At 41.9% G+C, this 22,519-nt stretch overlaps 1 protein-coding gene across 5 annotated transcripts in view; it reads right to left on the bottom strand.

The window, feature by feature from the left end:
- Positions 1–22,519, bottom strand: part of MAD1L1 (mitotic arrest deficient 1 like 1) — a 438,339-nt gene that overhangs the window by 403,811 nt on the left and 12,009 nt on the right. For all 5 annotated transcript variants that reach the window (XM_072120358.1, XM_072120362.1, XM_072120360.1 and 2 more), the window contains exon 9: positions 22,303–22,364. In XM_072120358.1, coding sequence (XP_071976459.1) covers positions 22,303–22,364 — 62 coding nt within the window. The remainder of the gene's footprint in view (positions 1–22,302; positions 22,365–22,519) is intronic.

Raw genomic sequence — 22,519 nt, 5'->3', positions numbered from 1 at the left:
ATCGCTGGGGCTGAAAGAAACAAAAGTGTGTTCATTATTTTATAAACAGATACAAGACTTATTGTTCCGAGGGAAGGGAATACAAGCCACACAGCTCCAGCCAGGATCCAGCCTGTGGCCATCAAGAAGGTAAAGGATGAATTCACAACACAAAAGGCAACATAAAAAGGTAAAAAAAAAAAGACACCAAAAAAGTACAATGACATTAGAGGCAAATGGCACCAGACCTGTAAAAACCAATGTCATTGCCCTTATTATGCCAGTAACGAAGCACGCCAGCTTCACAAAATTAGATTGTTGCACGCATAACGACATAAAGTATAGGAAAACCTACAGCGCAGCCTCTCCACTGCTTTTATCAGAAACTATCATCACAGTTAGCAATTCCATGATGGCTCCAAACTGCACCACATGGGCAAATAGCAACTGGACCTTCTGTGCCTGCTGGGGGGACAGTACATTTATCCTTCTAGAAATCTAAGAGATCATATGGGAGGCTGCATCGTCACCCATAGTAACTGTGTTAGGCAACAATGTTTTTTGCTCCTCCGTTGCAAGTATATATTGCATTGCGATATAATTGAGTGTTATAACTTACCTTGCACCCTCACAGAATCCTATGTATAGTCTTTGGTTCGGATGCATTTAAAAAAAAGAACATGTGACTTGTCTGTGCTGCTCACTCCTCAGCCCCCACCTTTGTGCTCCTGTGCAGCTCCTCCTCCTCCTACTGATGTCAGTTCACCAGGCTGTTTAATTTTGTGAAGGAGCAGAAGGGAGGAGCTGTAGAGGAGCACAAAGGTGGGGGCTGAGAGCTGAGGAGTGAGCATGCACAGACGAGTCACCTGTTTTTTGAAATGCATCCAAATCAAAGCCCATCCCCTGTGATTTAACAGAGGATTCTGTCAGAGTGCAAGGTAAATTAAAACACACAATTACACTCACCAGCCACTTTATTAGGTACACCTGTCCAACTGCTCGTTAACACTTAATTTCTAATCAGCCAATCACATGGCGGCAACTGCATTTAGGCATGTAGACATGGTCATGACAATCTCCTGCAGTTCAAACCGAGTATCAGTATGGGGAAGAAAGGTGATTTGAGGCCTTTGAACGTGGCATGGTTGTTGGTGCCAGAAGGGCTGGTCTGAGTATTTCAGAAACTGCTGATCTACTGGGATTTTCACGCACAACCATCTCTAGGGTTTACAGAGAATGGTCCGAAAAAGAAAAAACATCCAGTGAGCGGCAGTTCTGTGGGCGGAAATGCCTTGTTGATGCCAGAGGTCAGAGGAGAATGGGCAGACTGGTTCGAGCTGATAGAAAGGCAACAGTGACTCAAATCGCCACCCGTTACAACCAAGGTAGGCAGAAGAGCATCTCTGAACGCACAGTACGTCGAACTTTGAGGCAGATGGGCTACAGCAGCAGAAGACCACACCGGGTGCCACTCCTTTCAGCTAAGAACAGGAAACTGAGGCTACAATTTGCACAAGCTCATCGAAATTGGACAGTAGAAGATTGGAAAAACGTTGCCTGGTCTGATGAGTCTCGATATCTGCTGCGACATTCGGATGGTAGGGTCAGAATTTGGCGTCAACAACATGAAAGCATGGATCCATCCTGCCTTGTATCAACGGTTCAGGCTGGTGGTGGTGGTGTCATGGTGTGGGGAATATTTTCTTGGCACTCTTTGGGCCCCTTGGTACAACGCCACAGCCTACCTGAGTATTGTTGCTGACCATGTCCATCCCTTTATGACCACAATGTACCCTGTAACATCTGATGGCTACTTTCAGCAGGATAATGCGCCATGTCATAAAGCTGGAATCATCTCAGACTGGTTTCTTGAACATGACAATGAGGTCACTGGACTCAAATGGCCTCCACAGTCACCAGATCTCAATCCAATAGAGCATCTTTGGGATGTGGTGGAACGGGAGATTCGCATCATGGATGTGCAGCCGACAAATCTGTGGCAACTGTGTGATGCCATCATGTCAATATGGACCAAAATCTCTGAGGAATGCTTCCAGCACCTTGTTGAATCTATGCCATGAAGAATTGAGGCAGTTCTGAAGGCAAAAGGGGGTCCAACCCGTTACTAGCATGGTGTACCTTATAAAGTGGCCGGTGAGTGTATATTGTAACGCAAATGCTTAGTAGGGCAGCACGGTGGCTGAGTGCGTAGGAACTTCTGCCTTGCAGCGCTGGGGACCTGGGTTCAAGTTGTTATTATTACTATTATTAGAGAAAGCAGAAAGGTATATTTGCAATGCAGCTAGAATGGACTTCTTTAGTAAAAATGAGGTTCCTGTTGACAGGTTCCCTTCAACATCGGGGGGGCTAGAACCTGTGGTTATACTTACAATATATACCTGTTCTGCTTTACAAACAATTTCAACTTAAGAGCAAACCTATAGAACCTATACCCATCTGTGACCCAGGGACTGTCCGTACTATCTATGGAGAAGTCCGGGGGTGTGACATAGTTAACCCCATTGATTTAGCTTTAAGTTTCCAGGAGCAACAGAAATGCTTCACGAAACGCAAGATTATCTATAACATATCCACGTAGGGTTAAATCCCAGTAATGGACACATTATTATCTTGCTAAGCACTAAACAAAACCAAAAATACTCCATACGTGGTCTATACCTACACTGAAAACCCCTGCTACGGGATCTGGGGGTAGGGAGATGGTGGAGCCTTGAGGTACAATGACATTGGTTGTAACCTTGCCGCTATCTACCTCTCAGCAAGCTATTTGAAGTTGTAAATGGCTCCCCGCGGTGCCCCTCAGCAGAGTCATGCGTATGAGTGCACATTATACATTTAGAGTGTGTTTAGCGGACATATTTTTGCATCTCATTATGCTGTTTATATTCATATAAAACACACAGATTAGTAACTTCAATGTGCCTAAAAGGCATAAAAACAAGTAATCCTGCACTCTAATAAGTCAAGAGGTATGTAAAAATAAAGACTTAAATAGATATGGATAAATATATCAATATAATTTGAGAACTTTAACTTTCAGGTTATTTCTAAGCCTCAATCTGGGAGAAGGATGTGTAAAGGTATCACACAGAGGAGGCCTCTTATTAGTATCCCAACAAGTACATAGCTAAAATTACTATCGGAAAAGAAGAATCTCCTTCTGTAGGTATGACAGCTAGAGCAGATTACACCAATACAGGATACAATACTTAAGAACGCCCAACTTACAAACGACCCTCTGGATGTTGTTTATTTACTGTAGTTTAGCCCCAGACTACAATAATCGGCTGTAACCGTTATCACAGGAGTCTGCAATGAAGCTTTATTATTAATCATGGTTCTTATGAGAATCCAACATTTTTAAAATCCAATTGTCACAGAGACAAAGAAAAATTTTGACTGGGGTTGCAATTATAAAATATACGGTTCCGACTTACATACAAACTCAACTTAAGAACAAACTTACTGAATTTTTTCTATACATAACAAGGGGACTACCTGTAATGGGTAGGGGGTGGCCCAAGTTATATTTGTATCCTGTATCCAAAGGATAAGGAGGTAACAACACTGTCATCTGGAGCGCCCAACGATTACAATAACTTGATTGGGGCATTCTTATAGTTATTGAATGTCAAAGATTGCTTAACCCAACTCCTGACTATCCCCTATGCCCAGCTATTTCTGGCAGTAACAGAGACATTGGAAAAATGTAGAAAACCACAAGCTCAATGCGATGCCTCATCAATTATAACAGGAACGGGACCACAGATCTCCCCATTTGCGAGTTCCCAGCAGTCGGGGAAGAAAATGGAACCTAGGCCAATTCCACTGCTGCTATGTTGAGTGAAGAACCTCAGGGGAGGAGTATAAGCTTTAATTCACGCCCTATATAGAAGTTAGCTCCACCTCCCAAGTCCTGCACCAGGTAAAATCATCATTTTCACGACCTCAAAATTCAGCAACTTCAGAAAAACGTTACTCAAAGAGGCCTTATTATCTGCAATTACATTACCTGTACGTAAAAATAAAATACATCTACACTATATAATTATAATAAAAATGAAAAACTCTACTTAGGTTTCCTCCCTGTGGAAATAAAACATTCACACCAAATTAGTATTAACTCCTTAAGGGCGCAGCCATTTTACACCTTAAGGCTCAGCCTGATTTTTTTGGATTCTGACTTGCGTCTCTTTATATGGTTATAACTTTTGAACATTGTTACTTATCTAAACGATTCTGAGATTAGTTTTTTCCCCACATGTTGTACGTAAGTTTTGCGTTTATTTACAGGAAAAAAAAAATTATGAATTTTTTTTTAAATTTGCCATTGTCGAAATTCAAAATTATTGCGTTTTCAGGCAGATAGATTTACCACCTAAATAAGTTGCTAAATAACATTTCCCATTTGTCTACTTTACATTTTCATAATTTTTGAAATGTCTGGATAATTTATTTTGAGGTCACGGGGCCTACAAATCGAATAGAGATTTTCCTAATTTTCATAATTGACTATTTTGGGGATAAATACGGTTTGGAATAAAATTTTACATATTTGGCATTAAAAAAACCCTATATAACCAACCCATTTTCAAATGTGCACCCCTCAAACTATCAGAAACAGCTTTTAGGAAGATTGTTAGAACACTCTGAAGGGAATTAGCTAAAACACAAACATGTTGCGAATCCGACGACAACATTCATCTCCCAAAGCACAAAACATACATCTATATAAATCCCGGAGGACTATAGACAAATGTTGATTTAACCGGCACAAAAATATGTCGACCGAACCTTGAATACTTGTCGCTAACGAAGGTAAGAAATAAGCTGCACAAATTAGAAGGGAGAGGAAAAAAAAAAAAAAAGCTTGTTGATCAATCAACAGGTCTATTCACGCTTCGCTGCTCAGGATTTCCACAATTTGTTTTCAATATATAATTGTCAAAAAAAAGGAGGAAAAAAAAATGCAATAAATTAAATCCAAGAAAAAAAAAAAAATTCAAATAAAAAATGCAAAACCCCTGCGCTCAGCACGATGGCACTTGTGGGATTTATTAAGAGTCCGGGGAAAGGATCTTCATTAAAATGTCCTTGAAACTTTTGAAAAGCCAAAATGAGAAATTTAGATGAGCGCTTCCGTACGTTGTCTTTTTTCATTAATTCCACTTTTTATTGATGTTTGGCAATTTTTAACGATGAGGAATTTTTTTTTTTCTTATTCCAAAAAGCTCTGCTTAGTCTTCTGTGAAGAAGGGGCCGCTCACATACTAAAACATTTCAATAAAGTAACGAGAATTAATGTGGACGTTTGCACCGGGCGTCAGTGGAATAATTATCATATATATAGAACCGGATAATCAGCGATGGATGTCGCTTGTGAGATCTGAAAGTTTGACACCAAAAAATAGCTTAGGAAATAATTCAGCACCTACAGTTTGAGGGGCGCCGTATCAGCTCTCCTTTCTGACTGCTAAACCAACGCTGCACCCCGCACCTATGAAATCTAAGGAATATTGGGGTCAAGAACCTTCTCTATTGATACAAGGAGAGTGCTAGAAGGGCAGAGAAGGTCCTTCCAAGACTGGTTCCTTTGGAAATGTCACAAATACTGATCCATGGGAAAACCCCTTTAAAAGGGAACCTGTCACCAAGAATGTAATTTGTAGCTGGTGACAGGTTCCAATACCCTATGGCTATGCTATGCCTATTTTAATGCCTTTATCAGAATTCTGAATCATTTCATTACTTTATAAAACTTTATTTCACATTACCCGTCTACATGCCAGCAGAATATGAGGAACTGTGCGTGCGTCGTCTCAAACATTCTTCCTCTAGTCTACACAAATCCCCATGCCGACCCTGCATGCTCAATGCATCTGGTAGGAAGTGGGGAGGGAGCTGGATGAGTATGCAGGAGAGGAAGAATACATGAGGAGACAAAACACAGGCTGCTGCAACTACCCCTCCCCCTGAACTCACCACCTGCTGTTGACAGAGAACCAGGTAATGTGAATTAAACTTGTATACACTACTGAAATGCTTCAGAATGCCGACAAAAGGCATTTATTAACATCAGCATAGCAGATAGGAACCTGTCATCAGCTAAAAATCACATAGCTGGTGAGAGATTCACTTTAACCCCTTAAGGACGCAGCCATTTTACAGCTTAAGGCTCAGCCCCATTTTTTGGATTCTGACTTGCGTCACTTTATATGGTTATAACTTTTGAACACTGTTACTTATCAAAGTGATTCTGAGACTGTTTTTTCCTCACATGTTGTACTTCATTTTAGTGGTAAATTTTGGCTGATAAGTTTTTCGTTTATTTTCCAAAAAAAGAAAAAATGATGAATTTTTTGAAAAATCTCACTTTTTTGAAATTCAAAATCATTACATTTTCAGGTAGATAGATTTACCACCTAAATAAGTTGCTGCATAACATTTCCCATGTGTCTACTTTACATTTTCATAATTTTTGAAATGTCTGGATAATTTATTTTGATGTCACGCGGCTTACAAATCGAATAGCGATTTTCCGTATTTTCAGAATTTACTCTTTTGCGGATAAATACAGTTTTGAATGAAATTTTACATATTTAGTATCAAAACCCCCTATATAATCAACCCATTTTCAAATCTGCACCCCTCAAACTATCAGAAACAGCTTTTAGGAAGATTGTTAACCCCTTGAGATCTTCATAGTAATTGAATCAAAATGGAGGTGAAATTTAGATTGGTCAAATTTTGTCGGTTATACGTTCATTTAGCCCTAAAATTTACACATTTCCAAAAGATAAAAATAGAAAACCCACCATACAATTTGTTCTGCAATTTCTCCCGAGTGCAGAGACCCCCCACATGTGGACATTACTTGTGTTATGGGGGCACAGCGAGGCGCAGAATGGAAGGAGGGACCTGCAGCTGCCAGGATTTTAGTTTCCTCTTTGGCCCCTTTTGTAGGCTATAAATTTTCGCTTTTTCGTTATTGGGGCCATGTGCTGGCATTTTTTTTTGCGGGATGAGATGCTTTTTCCAGTGTTACCATTTTGGGGTTGGTATCACCTATTGTTGAAAATTTAGGAACTCGTTTTTGAGGGTATGAGTAGAAAAGCATCAATTCTGTACTGGATTTTTGACTTTTTTTTCGTGTTCACCGTTTAGCCTAATAATCATGTTATCTTTATTCTATGGGACGATACGATTACGGGGATACCAGACTTGAATATATTTTCTTACATTTTACTAAATTTGTCAAATAAAACCGTAATGTGGGAAAAAATCTATCATTTTTGCATTGCCGTCTTCCAAGTGGCATAACATTTTTACTTTTTTGACTTGGGAGCTGGTTGATGGCTTGTTTTTTGCGGGACATGCTGTACTTTACAGCAGTATCATTATGGAGTACATATGTTTTTTTGATCACTTTTGATGGCATTTTTTGTAAGATTGAATAGGTAAAAATTTTAATTTTTGGTGGGTTTTCAATAGTTTTTTGTTAACGGCGTTCATCGTACGGGTTCAATAATGATTTACTTGTATTCTACAGGTTGTTACGGATGCGGTGATACTATATATGTGGGGTTTTTGTTATGATATAGACTTTTTTGGGGTTATATGTCTCTTTATATGTTATGGGGCTTATGGGCATTTTTATTGATTTATTACTTTATTTTTTATTGAATAACATTTTTTTTTACTTTTTCACTTTTTCCACCATGGGAAATGACCAAGCAATCATCTGATTGCTTGTTCATGATAATACTCTGCAATAATCATGTATTGCAGGGTATTATCAGTGTTAGCCTATGCACTTGCATAGGCTGGCACTATGCCAGTAAGATGACGTTTGGGGGGGGGGGGGGGGGCGATCGTGGGGGAAAGACCCCCCAGAGACATGTTAGATGCCGTGGTCGTGCTGACCGGGGCATTTATCGGGTTACACACCCGCGATCGGAGCCCACTCCGACCGCGGGTGTTACACTGGGTTGCCGGCTATTAGTTACAGCCGGCACCCCGTGTTTCCCGATGCCGGTTCGGCTCTGATCCAGAGCCGAGCCGGCATAAGCGCCGTGGCGGATATATCCGCCACTGAGCGCTAAGTCACTGCGCTCCGTGGCGGATATATCCGCCACGGAGCGTGAAGGGGTTAAGGGTTTATGGATGTTGGAGGAGGTGTGAAGATGGGTATAGATCCCTGAGATGGATGAAAATTACACCATATGAATAAAGTGGTGGTGGTATAAGTCTCCTGGGAATATGACGTGGAAGTCCGAGATGTCAGCATTCATTTAAAATTATATTCAATGGAGCGCCTAATTGTTCACAGAGGCTGGAACAATGTTGTCTTTAAAGGGGTTGTCTGGTGGTTGAAAAACAGGGTATAAAAAGCTAAAAGAAGAGCGGATCCTGCACACACCTGTATGTCAGTGAGCTTGGTTTACAATCCTTCAACCTGGTAGTAGATGAGTAGGTCCAGTGGAGTTAAGATGCAATAGCACCTATCTACACTAGACATGCGTGATGCTATATTTGGAAGAAAGCAGCTGCAGCTAGGTTATTCAACATTATTTACAGTTATTGGATCTATAGTTTTAATGTTATAACCCTTTTGTATATGTATTAAAGCATACATATTGTTACCACAAGGAAAAACACAATGTATATCATCTACTAAATAACATTTTTTTTAATGGAAGGGACTTCATTATTGGTAGCACCATAAATACAGGGGGGCTTGTTGTAGCCCCCTTTGGCCTAACCTTGGGTTGACTAAGGTTAGGCCAAAGGGGGCTACAACAAGGTTAGGTGGCAAACAGGGATGAGCAGCCCCACAAACCTGGTTGGGGTTCGAACGCATTGCTGGCCGAACAGCCAATATAGCAAGTTAACACCCTTAAGAGCTAGCCATGGCTATGATTGGCCAATCATAGCCATGACCAGTTAGAGCCGTTAATTTGCCCGATTGGCTGCCCCGATATGTCCAGGACCCACGGCCACCCCTAAACCCGAACGGGAACATCGGGTCTGCTCATCTCTAGTGGCAAACAATAACCAGCTGGGTGACGAAGTACCTGTCTGACACGGATAGCTACAAATACTGAGATGTCTGCCATGTGCACAAGGTGATGCCCAGTAGCAGTCGGGTTCTATAAAAGGTAACAGAATTGAGGATCAAGCTTGTCCAGTCTGCAGTCAGTCTCACTCCCAGGATCCTGTGAAATATATCACTTTTTTTTTTTTTTAATTGGGTTCCACTAGGGAACTTCATTTTTTCAAACATTTTTCATTGATATCAATTAAAAAAAAAAAAAAAAAAAAAAACTTACATTTCGGCTTGCGTGACAAATAAAAAGAAAAACAGCAAGTAGCAACGATAAGTAATAAGTCCATCGAGTCCTGACTATGTAACAGACCCATTTGTTCCCCAGAGGACGGTGGAGCAATGAATAAGAATCATTAGTCCATACATAAAAGGCCAGAAACCTGGAGTTATTGGCCTACAGTTTAATCCTGTGAAAATGTTTACAATTGTATTCCATGAGTAAGCAAAGTTATTAATATAATAAGTAACACAAAAGGAAACATCGAAAGAAAAAAAAAAAAAAACCTCGCATTTAAATCACAAAATCACTGCGCCTCAGAGGAAAAGCTGCAGCCGTAATATTTCATAATGGAAAGATTAACGGAGAGACATTAATGAGCGCAATTAGGTTTACGTTACCCAGATGCGGCTCAGATTTAAGAACACATATACAGTATTTATGAGCGCTAAACTCTGAATTGTCCCACTGCGTGCAGGAATAAATAATGCTTTAAGATCAAGCCCAGCGACTACATCTCACGGTCCGGAGAACAAGGTTGTATCCAAACTTACAACATCAAACATGAAAGGAAGTCAGATACGGAGACATCACTCCAACAAATCAGAGATCACATCGCATCTCTGGGTTAATTCCTTTTAGTCACGGTTATAATATGGTTTTTACAAAGTAAAGCTTAGTTTGTCATAGTAGCAGCAGGACTATGGAAAATGCATTTGTATCCCGTGATTGCGATGGGAGGTGGGGGGAGTCTCCTCACACTGCTGTGCTCTTAGCACTCTTCATTGTGCTGCTCCAAAGCCCATCCCCTCTTCTCAGAGTAAAAACTGTAGCAAGCTTCTGGTTGAACAGTACAGCAGTCACGCAGAACAGAGAGACTACACTGACTAATGGTGGACGGACATCTCTCCTCATTTCTCCCTAATTTATAGATATAAATCCAACTAGGATTTTCCATAATTAACTCCTTCACCACTGTCATATGGCTAAACTTGTGTCTCTAGGGTCCACAGGTCAGAAGATATAGGTGTTTGTAGTTTCCCCCTCCAGCCCGTCATGTGAAGGCAGAATAGAGAAGAAGGGAGGTGCAGGAAGACAGAGCTGACAGTCTGCAGAAATACCTGCACCCTCTGAATCTGTAGCTAAACTTGGGAAAGTGTGACGGTTTGACACCATAGATATTTTTAACATTATTTTGGTAAGGGTTAATTTAATTTTCCTACTGGTTAAAAAAAACTTTAACAGCAAAAAACAAAAAGACAAAAAAAGTTAATTTTATGGTCATTTGAAAGTTCTATATGTAAAAACATTTAAGCAAGTTTAGAAAAGCTCAGGGACTTCACATCCATCCAATACATGCATGCAGCTTGGTGCCATTCATACCAATGAGGCTAAACTGCAATACCAAGCACCACCACCGTATTATATGGCAGTGTACATGGCAGGAAGTAAAGAGACTTCTCCTGGATAACCCCTTTGAGGCCACTTCTCATTTAAAGGACATCTACCACCAGGATGAAAGCCTGCATGCAAATGAGCCTAAGGGGCTCCATACTCTATCCTGGAGCCCCTCAGGCTCGTTTGCATACACAGTCTTTCATCCTGGAGGTAGATGCCATTTAAGAATTACAATTACCATAAAGGTGTTACCATGGACAAGTCGTTTAGTTATGCGTCCACTACTTGCTACACCTTGAATAGTCACACCGATCCACCCAGGACACCAGTAACGGGAGGCGATTTATAGTCGATTTGCGAATTCATACAGCAACTAGACAGAGGAAAACCTTTTTCGCTGTTACGGTTGTTTCTTAAAGGAAAAATACCATTTGAACAGCGGCAGTGTCACCCCCAATTTATCTGTGAAAGAGGCTCTGTGAGGGTGATCACGACTTTCTACAGTATCGCATTGAAGAATTTCATGTAGAAGATTATTTTAAAAAAAGGGGGGGGGGGGGGAATCCATCGCGGGCTCATGTCTTGATGATTAGCTGTCTAGAAATCCCATGTCCTGGAGAAGACTGTCGGACCGGCGTCACTTACCTTCTCCTAGGATTATTTAAAAGAGCGGCGGATGAAGGCAAAAGGAAGTGTTGCCTGGGGTAACCAGCTCAAATTAACGTAGACAGAATTGGGCCATACGGGGGCAGGGGGGGGGGCAGAGCCTTAGATATTGAGCTCCGGATCAGAGGACGGCTACTGATGAGGCTCTGGTGACTCCTAACACATGTAAAGGCGAGCGCCCGGTGACAATTAGTCCCAGCAAAGAAAGTGCTGACCTGGTCTTCTGTGTGAAGATGATGTTATTGCTCCGAGGCATTCACCGGCGACGTTCTCCGCATTACACCTGTCATAATTGTTTTTCCCCAAACACTTTAGATCCAGATAGCTCAAAAAACGTAGACACGGCGGCCCTTTAATTTAGAAGTTTGAAATGATTTCTCTTTTTCGCACATGACTACAATCTATCCTCAGACGCCTCTACACTAAAGTTTGCAAAAAGTGTTGTATGTAGAGTTTATGTGTATACAGCCTCTATGTACAAGTACGCATCTCCGTGGTAACAGACAGCAAACAAACTGTGTAGTCAGCGTTTCATTTCGGTCATCAGTTTTCTTAGTAAACTCTTAACATTTAGGGGATAGAGCAAAGAAAGTAGGAGCGGAGGATCGGATGATACGGGTTATTAGGTTGTGTGTTCTAAGAAGATACAGAAGCCCGCACATATCTCCAGACCAAAAACAAGTAGGGTTAATGTGGCCTTACTATTCAATCTGGAAGCACTTCGACAATAAAACGGAGCTGACTGTGCAAAACTGCAACCAGTGTTAGGTGCGGGTCTATGGAGCAGCTAAAGGCAGAGTGCTAAGAGCACAGAAATGTGAGGACAGGCTACCAAATCACCTAAGGCTACATTCCCACCGGGTTTTCTTCATATGCTCAGTGTATACACCAAGAAAGCTCCCCAAAATACACACACCATGAGTGTATCCACAGACTTATACTGGCAGAAGTAATTTTTTTTTTTTTGCCTCAGTCTGAACAGTGGTATACTGTGGGAAACACAGGATAGAAAGGCAAAGCAAGCCATGTTTTTCCATCCAGTTCCCTCCTCCTGAGCAACTGTATAGGGCAGCATGGTGGCTCAATGTTTAGCATTACAGCCTTGCAGCGCTGGGGAGATGGGTTCAAGTCCCAGGGTCAACATCTGCAAAGAGTTTGTATGTTCTCTGTGTGTTTGCGTGGGTTTCCTCTGGGTCTTCCGGTTTCCTCCCACACTCCAAAACATACTGGTAGATTCATTAGATTGTGAGCCCCATTGGGGACAGGGACTGATTTGCCAAAATTCTGTGCAGCGCTGCGTAATCTGTGTGTGCTAAGTAAATAAAGACTTATTTCTACATCCTATCCCAGCCTCTGCTGAGCGTACACTATGGGAGGCCAACGGTGATGTAACGATCCATGTAACAAGAGTGACATCACTGAAGGAAACACCCTGAACAGTAACAGCACCCAATCACCAGCTGCTGCCAATGTTGACTCCTCCTGCTTTCAAGGAGGGGTGGGGACGGGAGGAACAGAACGGTGTATCCAACTATATGTGCCTACAATAAGATACGTCCTAGCCCTCTGTTGTAAGAAATCCACTGGACTTACCCCAACAATGGAAAGGTGAATGCGGCCTAAAATCAGCATCGTTTAAAGCACTTTGGAAAGTTATGTCCAAAACGCTTTACCCATTTTAGATTTTTTTAAAAATGTAAATTTCATGCTAACGTCAATTCTGTCCGTGGTACACTATGGGAGGGAGCTATGTCTGCCGACACATGTAATCTCCATCTATTCTGTGGAAAGACGTCAATCACCAGCTAGAAAAGCAGTTCATGAAGTCATGATAGGCCGCATTAAAATTAGCGCAGGCTCAACAGCAGGCAAACTCCACCCCCAGTGCACAGAGAAGCTATTCTGCATAAAAAAATAAAGTTTTTTTCTCTAAACTTAAGAGATTTATGGGAAATGGGAAACTTATGAAAGGTTTGACAAAACTTATGAGGTGCCCAGCACAATGCAGTGGCCAGACTTGGGAGCCGGCAGACCCCCTTTAAATCATGAATAAAAACCATCTTTGAGCACGAGAGATTAACAGACTTAATTTCCCATTAATAAAATCCCTGTTAGACATTATGTAATTATTTTGGTTACAGTTCTTCCTGCTGAGGGAGCGCGAGGCCGACTCTTTGAATTGTGGAGAGAACACATTAAAGGGAGGCTGTTTTTATATTACCAGCGTATAACTTCCTTATCTCCTGGCACTGCTGACCTTAAATAACATCTTACCCATCCACTGTCTATAGTGGAAACAATCCCCCCCCCATCGGCCGCACATTCTTCAGAGGTTCTCCTCTCCTTTTATGTATTAAACTCTCCTTTGTTAACAGAGCAATCAAGAGCAGACAGAGGCGGCAAATTGCCGTGATACCATCTATTGATGGTAACGTTGGCGGAGAACAACGCTGAAGGCAAGCGACGTCTGCAACACCGGCCTTCCCCCGCTAAATTCAAGGTGATGTTCCGCATTCTTACCGCTCTTGATTACATTTTTCTCTTCTTCATTCTTTAAGCCTTTAAGCAAAATCGTGATAGTGTAACATCACCCTGACGCTGCAGCGGGTCCTGGAACATGACTCGCCCTATATCGCTAGTTGAAGGAAGAGGGGGTCATTGTCTCTGACGGCTGCTGTAGAGTCTTATGGACCAGGCAATGCCCTCTGGGAAATGGGGTGAGCAGATTTTGTCTCCTGAAGAATTCTATTTCTCCAGTGTCACCTACTGGAGGTCGCACTACTATAAATCAATGTCAGACTCTTTAAAAAGCCTTGTGATACAAGAATATTATATGCTCCTAGGCTGGTGTATGATGGACACCTGCCCACTCTGGCTACCGGATATAGATTATTAGGCCTCCTGATGTATCTGGCGGGTGGCACCAGCGATACAAAAACAATGCAAAAAAGCTAAAGCTGAACATTTGCATGGTCTAGGTCAGTGATGGCAAACCTTTTAGACACAGAGTGCCCAAACTACAAATAAAAAAACCTACTTTGATGTTGCAAAGTGCCAAGATGACAATTTAAGCAGTAACCTATTGATGCCATCTGTATCATAAGTCTTAATCGTATTGACGTTCTGAGGACACCAATACAATAGAAAGAAAATTTGGATTGGATTTGGATTGAAGCATCAGGGGACCCATAGCAGGAGCTCCAACTATAATCCATCACTGTCCATACCTTCTCACTTCTTGTGTAGTCCTGGCAGCCAAGAAGGTGTTGCTTTAAAATCGCTTTGGACCGCAGGAGGAAACCTTGAGTCATGTCTAGCAAATTTTGTGCTGGGGTGAAGGCCTGGGTGCCCACAGAAAGGGCTCTGAGTGTCACCTCTGGCACCCGTGCCATAGGTTCGCCACCACTGGTCTAGGTAGTGCACAGTTGCGGGGCAGAAACGCCCTGCGCCAGCCCATTCTGCTACTGCCATCAGGGGGGGGGGGGTCTACTGATGAGGCTCTGGTGACTCCTAACACATATAAAGGCGAGCACCCGGTGACAATTAGTCCCAGCAAAGAAAGTGCTGACCTGGTCTTCTGTGATGTGTGAAGATGATATTGCTCCGGGGCTTTCACCAGCGACGTTCTCCACATTGCCCATTGTCAAGTTTCTATAAAGTTTATTGAACAGAAAATAAACTAATAAAAAATTGTTACGGTGGTCCCAAAGGCTGATGGTCATTTAAAATAAGAGAAAAACAGAACTGCAAAAATTGACCTGGACATTCAGGCACCTATGACCCCCGGAGTGGTGAATGGAAGAAAGAAAAAAAAAAAATCTTAACATGACACTACTTTGATTTTATTTTTTAGCTCCTTCATTTAAAAAAAAAAAAACGGGTCTAACCAGGATGTATCCAATGTGTGTTTGGAGGGGGTTAGAATGCGTAACCTTTTTAATAATCTAATTTTCCCAATTACATACAAAGTACATATGTTAATGGGAAAAACATAAAATAAGTGATATACTGTAAGCAAGATTCCTTGAGAATGAAGCAATGTAAGGTTGTGCGGGTCATCTGCTCGGGATAAGAGGAGACTGAGGTTTCTAATAATAGATCAGTCCTGTCCCCGTGTGGCCTCCCTGTGCCGCGCACAATCAGCAGGCTCGGGCTAGATCTGTGTAGCCCCCGGCGGTCGGGCAGTCACAGTGTCATCTGGCTGCAGCAGGCAAGGATCAGAGATGCGGGAACAGAGGCAATCCTTCACATAAGTGTCTGGATGCCCTGCACTTGTATCTTCAATGCCAAAAAACGGATCATCCCAGCCACAGCGAGAAATAGTGTCTAGATTATAATGCATGATACTCATACATTTATACATTTGGGTCTTCTCTGGACTAAAAAATATTGATAACATTTCCATAGACCATCAAAATTACATTGGTTGAGGTCCGACATCCGCTACCACCCACTCATCAGCTGTTCCTGGCTGCTGACAAACAGGGATTGGAATAGGAGCAGACAGCGCTGTTTTCTGTGTAGTGGTCAAGCCAGGTAACTGCAGGTTTATTTGAATGGCTGCTAAGTGGTTTAGCATTTGTCAGAAAACCCCGAGTTGGAATGTATTGAGAAAGTGAAAAAAAAAAAAAAAAAAAAAAAAACCTGCAGACTTAATCTTCTGTTGCTGCCTATTTCTGCAGCAGCAGCAGCTTCCCATATTTGGGTTAAACTTGGATGCAGCTGCTGTCTAAATAAAACTTTAATGCCTTAAAATAGTAATTTTGTTCAAAGGCTTCTTGGGGGCATGGAGTAGCCCGAAACTGCGCAGGGGGTGAAGGCTACTCAACTACCACAGTAGCCGTGTCAGGCTAGCGGTGGTGACTGCTGCTTGCCGCTTGTCAGTCAAGGGCGGCCTATGGAGTGAGCGGGGCTGTCCGAGACCTTAGACCTCCCCTGATGAATACGCTTTGAGAGCGGTCCGACGTTTCTGTTGTACTCCGCATCAGTGTATGCTTGCGTTATTGGAGGTTTCCACACAGTAGATTTCCTTTAAAAGGGGCTGTGCCAACTTGCGTTCTCCCCAAACCAAAGCACAGTGGGGGTAACAGCTGTTGGACCCTTCTTAGGATTCCCATTCTCACTAATGGGTGGAGCAGCCGGCAGAGCCTGCCCCTGCCACTCCATTCAATTCTATGAGGATGCTGAAGGTGGTCCTATCTCTCCTGACAAGTCCTATTCTCATGATTGTGGGGGGTCTTTGCAGTAGGACCCTCACTGATTAGGAAGTTGTTCTCATATCCTGTGGATTGGGGATAACTTCTGACGCTGGGACAGCCCCTTTAAAGGGGTTGTCCCAAGTCAGATTGTTATACCCTATAAAACAGCATAAGAGATAAAAAGCTGATCTCCAGGAAATCAACTGTTTAAAAGTCAGGTCAAGCATTAGTCCTGCCATGGGAACATTGAAAATTGCCAGGCACAGCGCTTAGGTATCTTTGGAACACCCATTACGTGTCTGTAATGAAATTTCTGATGCACCCGCTCTACTTACCTGCCATTACATTTAATTAGTGAGAGCTGGACAACATTCTTGTGATCAATGAGGGTCCCAGCTTCTCCCTGGCGAGATTATCCCTTATTTAGAGGAAAAATAATAGCATACAAACTTAGGACAATCCCTTAAAAAAAAAACTTCCATTAAAAAAATCTTCTTATATTTGTTATCCGTGGCCTCACTTGCTTCTAAAAATCTACTTTTTTTTGCTATTGAGCCAGAAGGGCTCAGGTGGTGTAACCAGAGCCCTGATGATGTAGCTTCACAGGCTGTTACAGTGTGCATGAGTACTTCCCCGCTCCCACCATGTGAGATTACATCAGGCAGACAGAGTGAGGAAGTGCTAATGAAGCAGGCAGAAGGGCGAGACAGTGTAACAGTCTGATGTTGCAACTTGGAGGGGCTCTTTTAATACCCCCAGGAGCCCTTCTGTCTCATTTGCATAATAATAAGAGTAGATTTTAAAAGGGAGGCCATGGAGATATATAATGGTTACCACAGTCACAGTGCCAGGATCTATGAGTGAGTATCCCTGGTTTATCATGATGGATTATAATGTTAGATTTCCTGTTACGGAGGTCCAGCTCCTGTGATCATCCTGAATAATGTTTCGGCACTCAGTATAAAGCAGTCGCCCCCTACTGGGACCCAGCAATTACAATGTCCCAGCATTACATGTTACCCATTAAAACGGAAGGAGAAAAAAAAAAAAAAAGCCAGCTTTACAACCAAAAGAAAATTAAAATATTCTTTTGAGGAGAACGATTTAATTTGGCTGAAGCTTGTAATGAGCAGCGCTGCAATTATAAGTGAAAGCCCCATCACTGGAAAGTTGGCAGGAAACAAGTGTTAGTCCGTGTAAGACATTTGGATATAATGCACAAATCTCTTGTGAGAAGGCAGATGTGAATGGCAGCGCTCCACGCAGGCTGCGCTAGACGCCATAATGGAGGTGTCGGTGGTCCTGTGATCAGTCACCGCTGCTGAGGGGATCCGTGGAGGCGTCAGACCAGTCTGCTCTCATTTAAGGAGTCAAAGAGTCAAAGGGACGGAAGCTGGCAGTGTGGCAAATCATAAAGATGTCCGACTGTCAGTGCTAAGCCAATGCAACTTCTCATACACTTTGTGATTCCATTTACTTTCCAGGTGTATGCTTGCTGTCAGTGAACGGAAACATCCATGGGAAAGCTCTGTTGCAGATTCTGCCAGAAATAACACCAGATCAAAACCCAGAAGTCTCCATTATAGTCAATGTGATCTTTTGGGCTCCATTCATATCACTCAGTACAAAATAATCTTTCTCCTACAGAAGAGCAGAACAAAACGCCCTATAAAGACGTGAGCTTTGCTACAATGGCTAAAAATCTTTATAGAAAGAAGCCAAGTTGGGATTTTAGTCCCTGGATGATATAAAAAACAAAATACAAACAAAAACACACACACAACAAATGTTTCCATTCACTGACAGCAAGACAACAAGCAAATATGTGCTTGTGGACTAGAGGCATAAATTTATATAGAACCCGATTAAAATGTTCAATCATACAACTTCATCCTATAATGTGGGGTCGCACACTCACAATATATGGTTTGTGGGGTCTGGACTCTGGGACCCTCACAAATCCTTCTAATGATGTAGTGATGTGACCCCCGTTACCCGGCAGCCACTATTATAAATAACTAACCCCAACCTCTGCACCTTACTCATAGGGTAACACCTGAATACAAAATATTATCCATCTTATTCTAATGGACATTAAAATATCTGCATACAACAGATTGCAAAAAGTTGAATGAAAACCCATTAGTCAGAGGCAGCGCCACCTGGTGGATTGTTAAGGAAATCTCTCAGACACTGCATATTGCACATTCCAAAACTCACCACCCAAACCCCAGTCTAATCATCCCAACGCTGCTAGCATCAATGGACACCACACACAAAACAAGTGACACTAAATACACGTTGTTCGGTCACAGCTGAAACAAGCACTGCCAAATATGTTGTATGTGACCAGAACTGAAGTATGATGTAAACCCTTCAAGGGGTTGTCCAGCATACAAAAACTAAATACAAACCCCACCACACTATGCTTATGTCTATATTGACCTCTAAAGCAGCAAGAACTATGTATCTGGTGTCAATGTAGAAGAGAATTTAAAATGCTTTTAAACGACATCAGGATCATGTTTCTGAGAGACACAGAAACAGATATTTATTGTTAACCCCTTTCTAACAAATTTTCATACTTATTCATTTAAGGGCCTTAACTTTCTTTTTTCTGTAGTACAATAAATTTTTCTGCTGCGTTTTTTTTTTCGTGACACATAGGGATAGTTAAAAATAAATAAAGGTAGGGGCCTTTTACACTATTTTTTAGAGGGTTTATATATATAAATAATGGAGAAAAAATATATTTTTGACCATTTTGAAATAATACCATTTTGATATAATGTATATAGTCTGGGGTAAACGGGGCGACTATGGTGATTTTTTTTTTTTATAGCGGGGAGAGTTTTTTTATTTTATTGGGGATTATTGTGTATTTTTAAATATTTATTTATATGTAATGTATTTGTGTGCGTTTTAACTTGATATGTCCCCAATGAGCTCCCCTAGGAGGCATTTCCAACTTTTTTTTTTTTTTTTTTTTTACTTTCAAGTTTTCATGTGTAACTGGGGTATCTGTAAGAGCCCAAGTTACAAGGGAGAACGACCCTCTGTGGGGGAAGATAAGAGCTGGACTGGTCCAGCAGCTGTGATAAATCCCTACAGTAGAGCTGCTGGCAGCGCCACCTCTGCTCCTCTTTACATGCTGTGCGGATCGCAGAAGGAAGATGTGGTAATAAACTGCACCTCCCTTCTCCCTAGGAACTCTGGCCGCCTCTGAAAGCCCGAGACCCGGTCCTGTTCTCACGATAAGAGCGGATGAAGAAAACTGCATCCACGTCTAAAGTGGTCACTGCAGACTCCGGACCCCTCGACGTCTGCCAGTGGGCGGTCCGGGAGGAGTAAAATTTGGAGCAAGGAATGGAGAGCAGCATGTTAAAAAAAAAAAAATTAAATTAAATTTGCTAATTTAATAGTGGATAGCTCAGGGTTCTGCGGCACCTAGAAACACAGTCCTGATTCCATCTAGCTTGAAGTTGAGATTCTTAAATACCAACCTACAAACCCCGTAACCCCCTCCAAACATGTCTGCATTTCTGATCATAACCATAAAGCAACCATATTAACCATAACGCAACCATGTTCTCAGATTTCTAAGATCAGAGGATCCAGAATATTGTTGCGCTATGAAGTCTGCTCCTTTGTTATGCAAATTTAAGTATAATATAATATATTATTATATATTTCAGGCAGTCCCCGGGTTACATACAAGATAGGGTCTGTAGGTTTGTTCTTAAGTTGAATTTGTATGTAAGTCGGAACTGTATATTTTATAATTGTAGATCCAGACAGAATTTTTTTGGTCTCTGTGATTGGGTTGTCATAAGAACCAGGATTAACAATAAAGCTTTATTACAGACGCATGTGATAACTGTTATAGCTGTTTATTGTAGCCCAAGGCTAAAGTACAGTAAAATACTAATATCCAGAGGTCCGTTTGTAACTAGGGAGTTCTTAAGTAGGGGACTGCCTGTATTATTAATATATATTAGTATGTCCCACCAGCTAGTACAACAATTCCTCCATCAACTTCCACGTCCACTACACCAATCACTGCATCCATTGCTTTCTTCTGTGTCTCCCCCCCCCCCCCCAACCTCAATCCTCCATTAGCAATTTTTTAATTGGAAACAGTATGAATTCTGCCCAAAGCAAATATTATTAATGCACGGCCAATAAATGAGTTCCTTGGGCAGCATTGTATATATTTTTTCCCTATCCCACCGTCCTTTAATACACATATCTGATGCGTCTTAATGGAAAACTTCACTTCTTCCGCTGAAGAGCCTCATTTTAAATGAAGACATTATTAGACTGCAGCAGGAAAAAAATTAAGGTAAAAAAAAAAAAACTTGTCACTCATTTTCATTTGTCTCCTGCTGCTAAATTACTTCATTAAACAAGAACAGCTTGAGGTAAATAAAAGCGATTTTTTTTTCTTCCCGACCAACTAGAAAGTCACTTAGGTGGAATATCGAGGGAAGGACGGGAGCGGTGGTGGCGGAGAACCAGAGCCGGCATCTGACGGTACGAGTGGCGGCTAGTCGCACAATGCGGGAAGGAAGGAGGAAGAGTGACAGATGCCGCCGATTACCAGGGAGATTGTAAACACATATGGATCCATTATAATTGGATTTCATTAGGAGCAGAACAACAGGAAAAAAGTCATTTACTGCTAAATCACCAGCTCCTCATATTCCTATTCAGGAATAAAGAAGAAGCGTTCCAGGAAATTTGCTATTTTCAGTCTTTATTACTAAATCTTTCCAATAAACGCTTCCTATTTGCTTCATAGCTGTGCTATCGGTGTGAATCAGTAGCAGTGATGTGCTCATTGTTATCTTCTGGGTTTATCATTATTATCAGAGCTATTTTCCCCATAAATGTTGCTGTAAAAATCGCTGTTAATAAGTAATATCTCCTGTCTCTGCAGGAGCAACTTGTATCTCATGGGTCCTAGTTCTGTCACCTGTGCAATTCACATACTATGGTCTCAAGAGCGTCTCAGGGCACAGCCGCTACCCCTGCACCAATGGGTTCTCTGTATGCACAGGGGTATCCATGGCCTCCCTTCTTCTACATGAACTTTAAATTATGCTAATTAGGCAGTAGGGGTTGTGACCAGAGCCCTTAGGTGCTGTATCTTCACAGGCTGTTACACCGTCTCCTCCGACCCCCCTTAATAATGATAATTATTCCTTTATTTATATAGTGCACACAGATTACACAGAGATTTTGCCAAATCAGTCCCTGTCCCCATGGGGCCCACAATCTAATCACCCTACCAGTATGTTTTGGAGTGTGGGAGGAAACCCACGAAAACATAAAAACTCTTTGCAGATGTTGACCCTGGGACTTGTACCCAGGTCTCCAGAGCTGCAAGGCTGTAATGCTAACCACTAAGCCTCAATGCCGCCCATCCTGCTACATCCGCACTTCCCCAAGTTTCCCTGGTTTATCGTGCTGGATTATATTATGACGGTAGATTAACTTTAAAGGGGTCAAGTGTGCTTCCTTTTCGAGAACTTGCCTCCCCATCCGTTTGAAATGTTCTTTAAAATGTTGCAAGATAAGGAAGACAGAAGTCTAGTTGGTTGCGTAGGGAAGACCACAAGAACTTCCAATCAATACCCCCCCCCCCCTTATATGTGTAACTCTGGATATTATAAGTGTTACAGAGAAACAAGAGGAGTCACACATCAGGCACCTACTTGATGCTGAGGCCAGTCATCTGCTCCAAGTTTTCCCAGCTCTTTAATTTCTTAAGAATTTTCTGTAATATGAAAAAGGGACATTGAGAAGAAGTCTTTCAGTTGACAAGCGAATAACATTTTGCAACCAAGAATTAAAAGGATAAGGGATAAGGATAAGGGATAAGGGATAACGTGCTGACTGACACCTCCAATGATCATGACTATGAAGCTATGC

Source organism: Engystomops pustulosus, chromosome 8, assembly GCF_040894005.1.
Source record: "Engystomops pustulosus chromosome 8, aEngPut4.maternal, whole genome shotgun sequence".
NCBI classification, from domain to species: domain Eukaryota; kingdom Metazoa; phylum Chordata; class Amphibia; order Anura; family Leptodactylidae; genus Engystomops; species Engystomops pustulosus.
The sequence above is the reverse complement of the archived record's forward strand: the minus strand, read 5'-3'. Positions and strand labels throughout refer to the sequence as shown.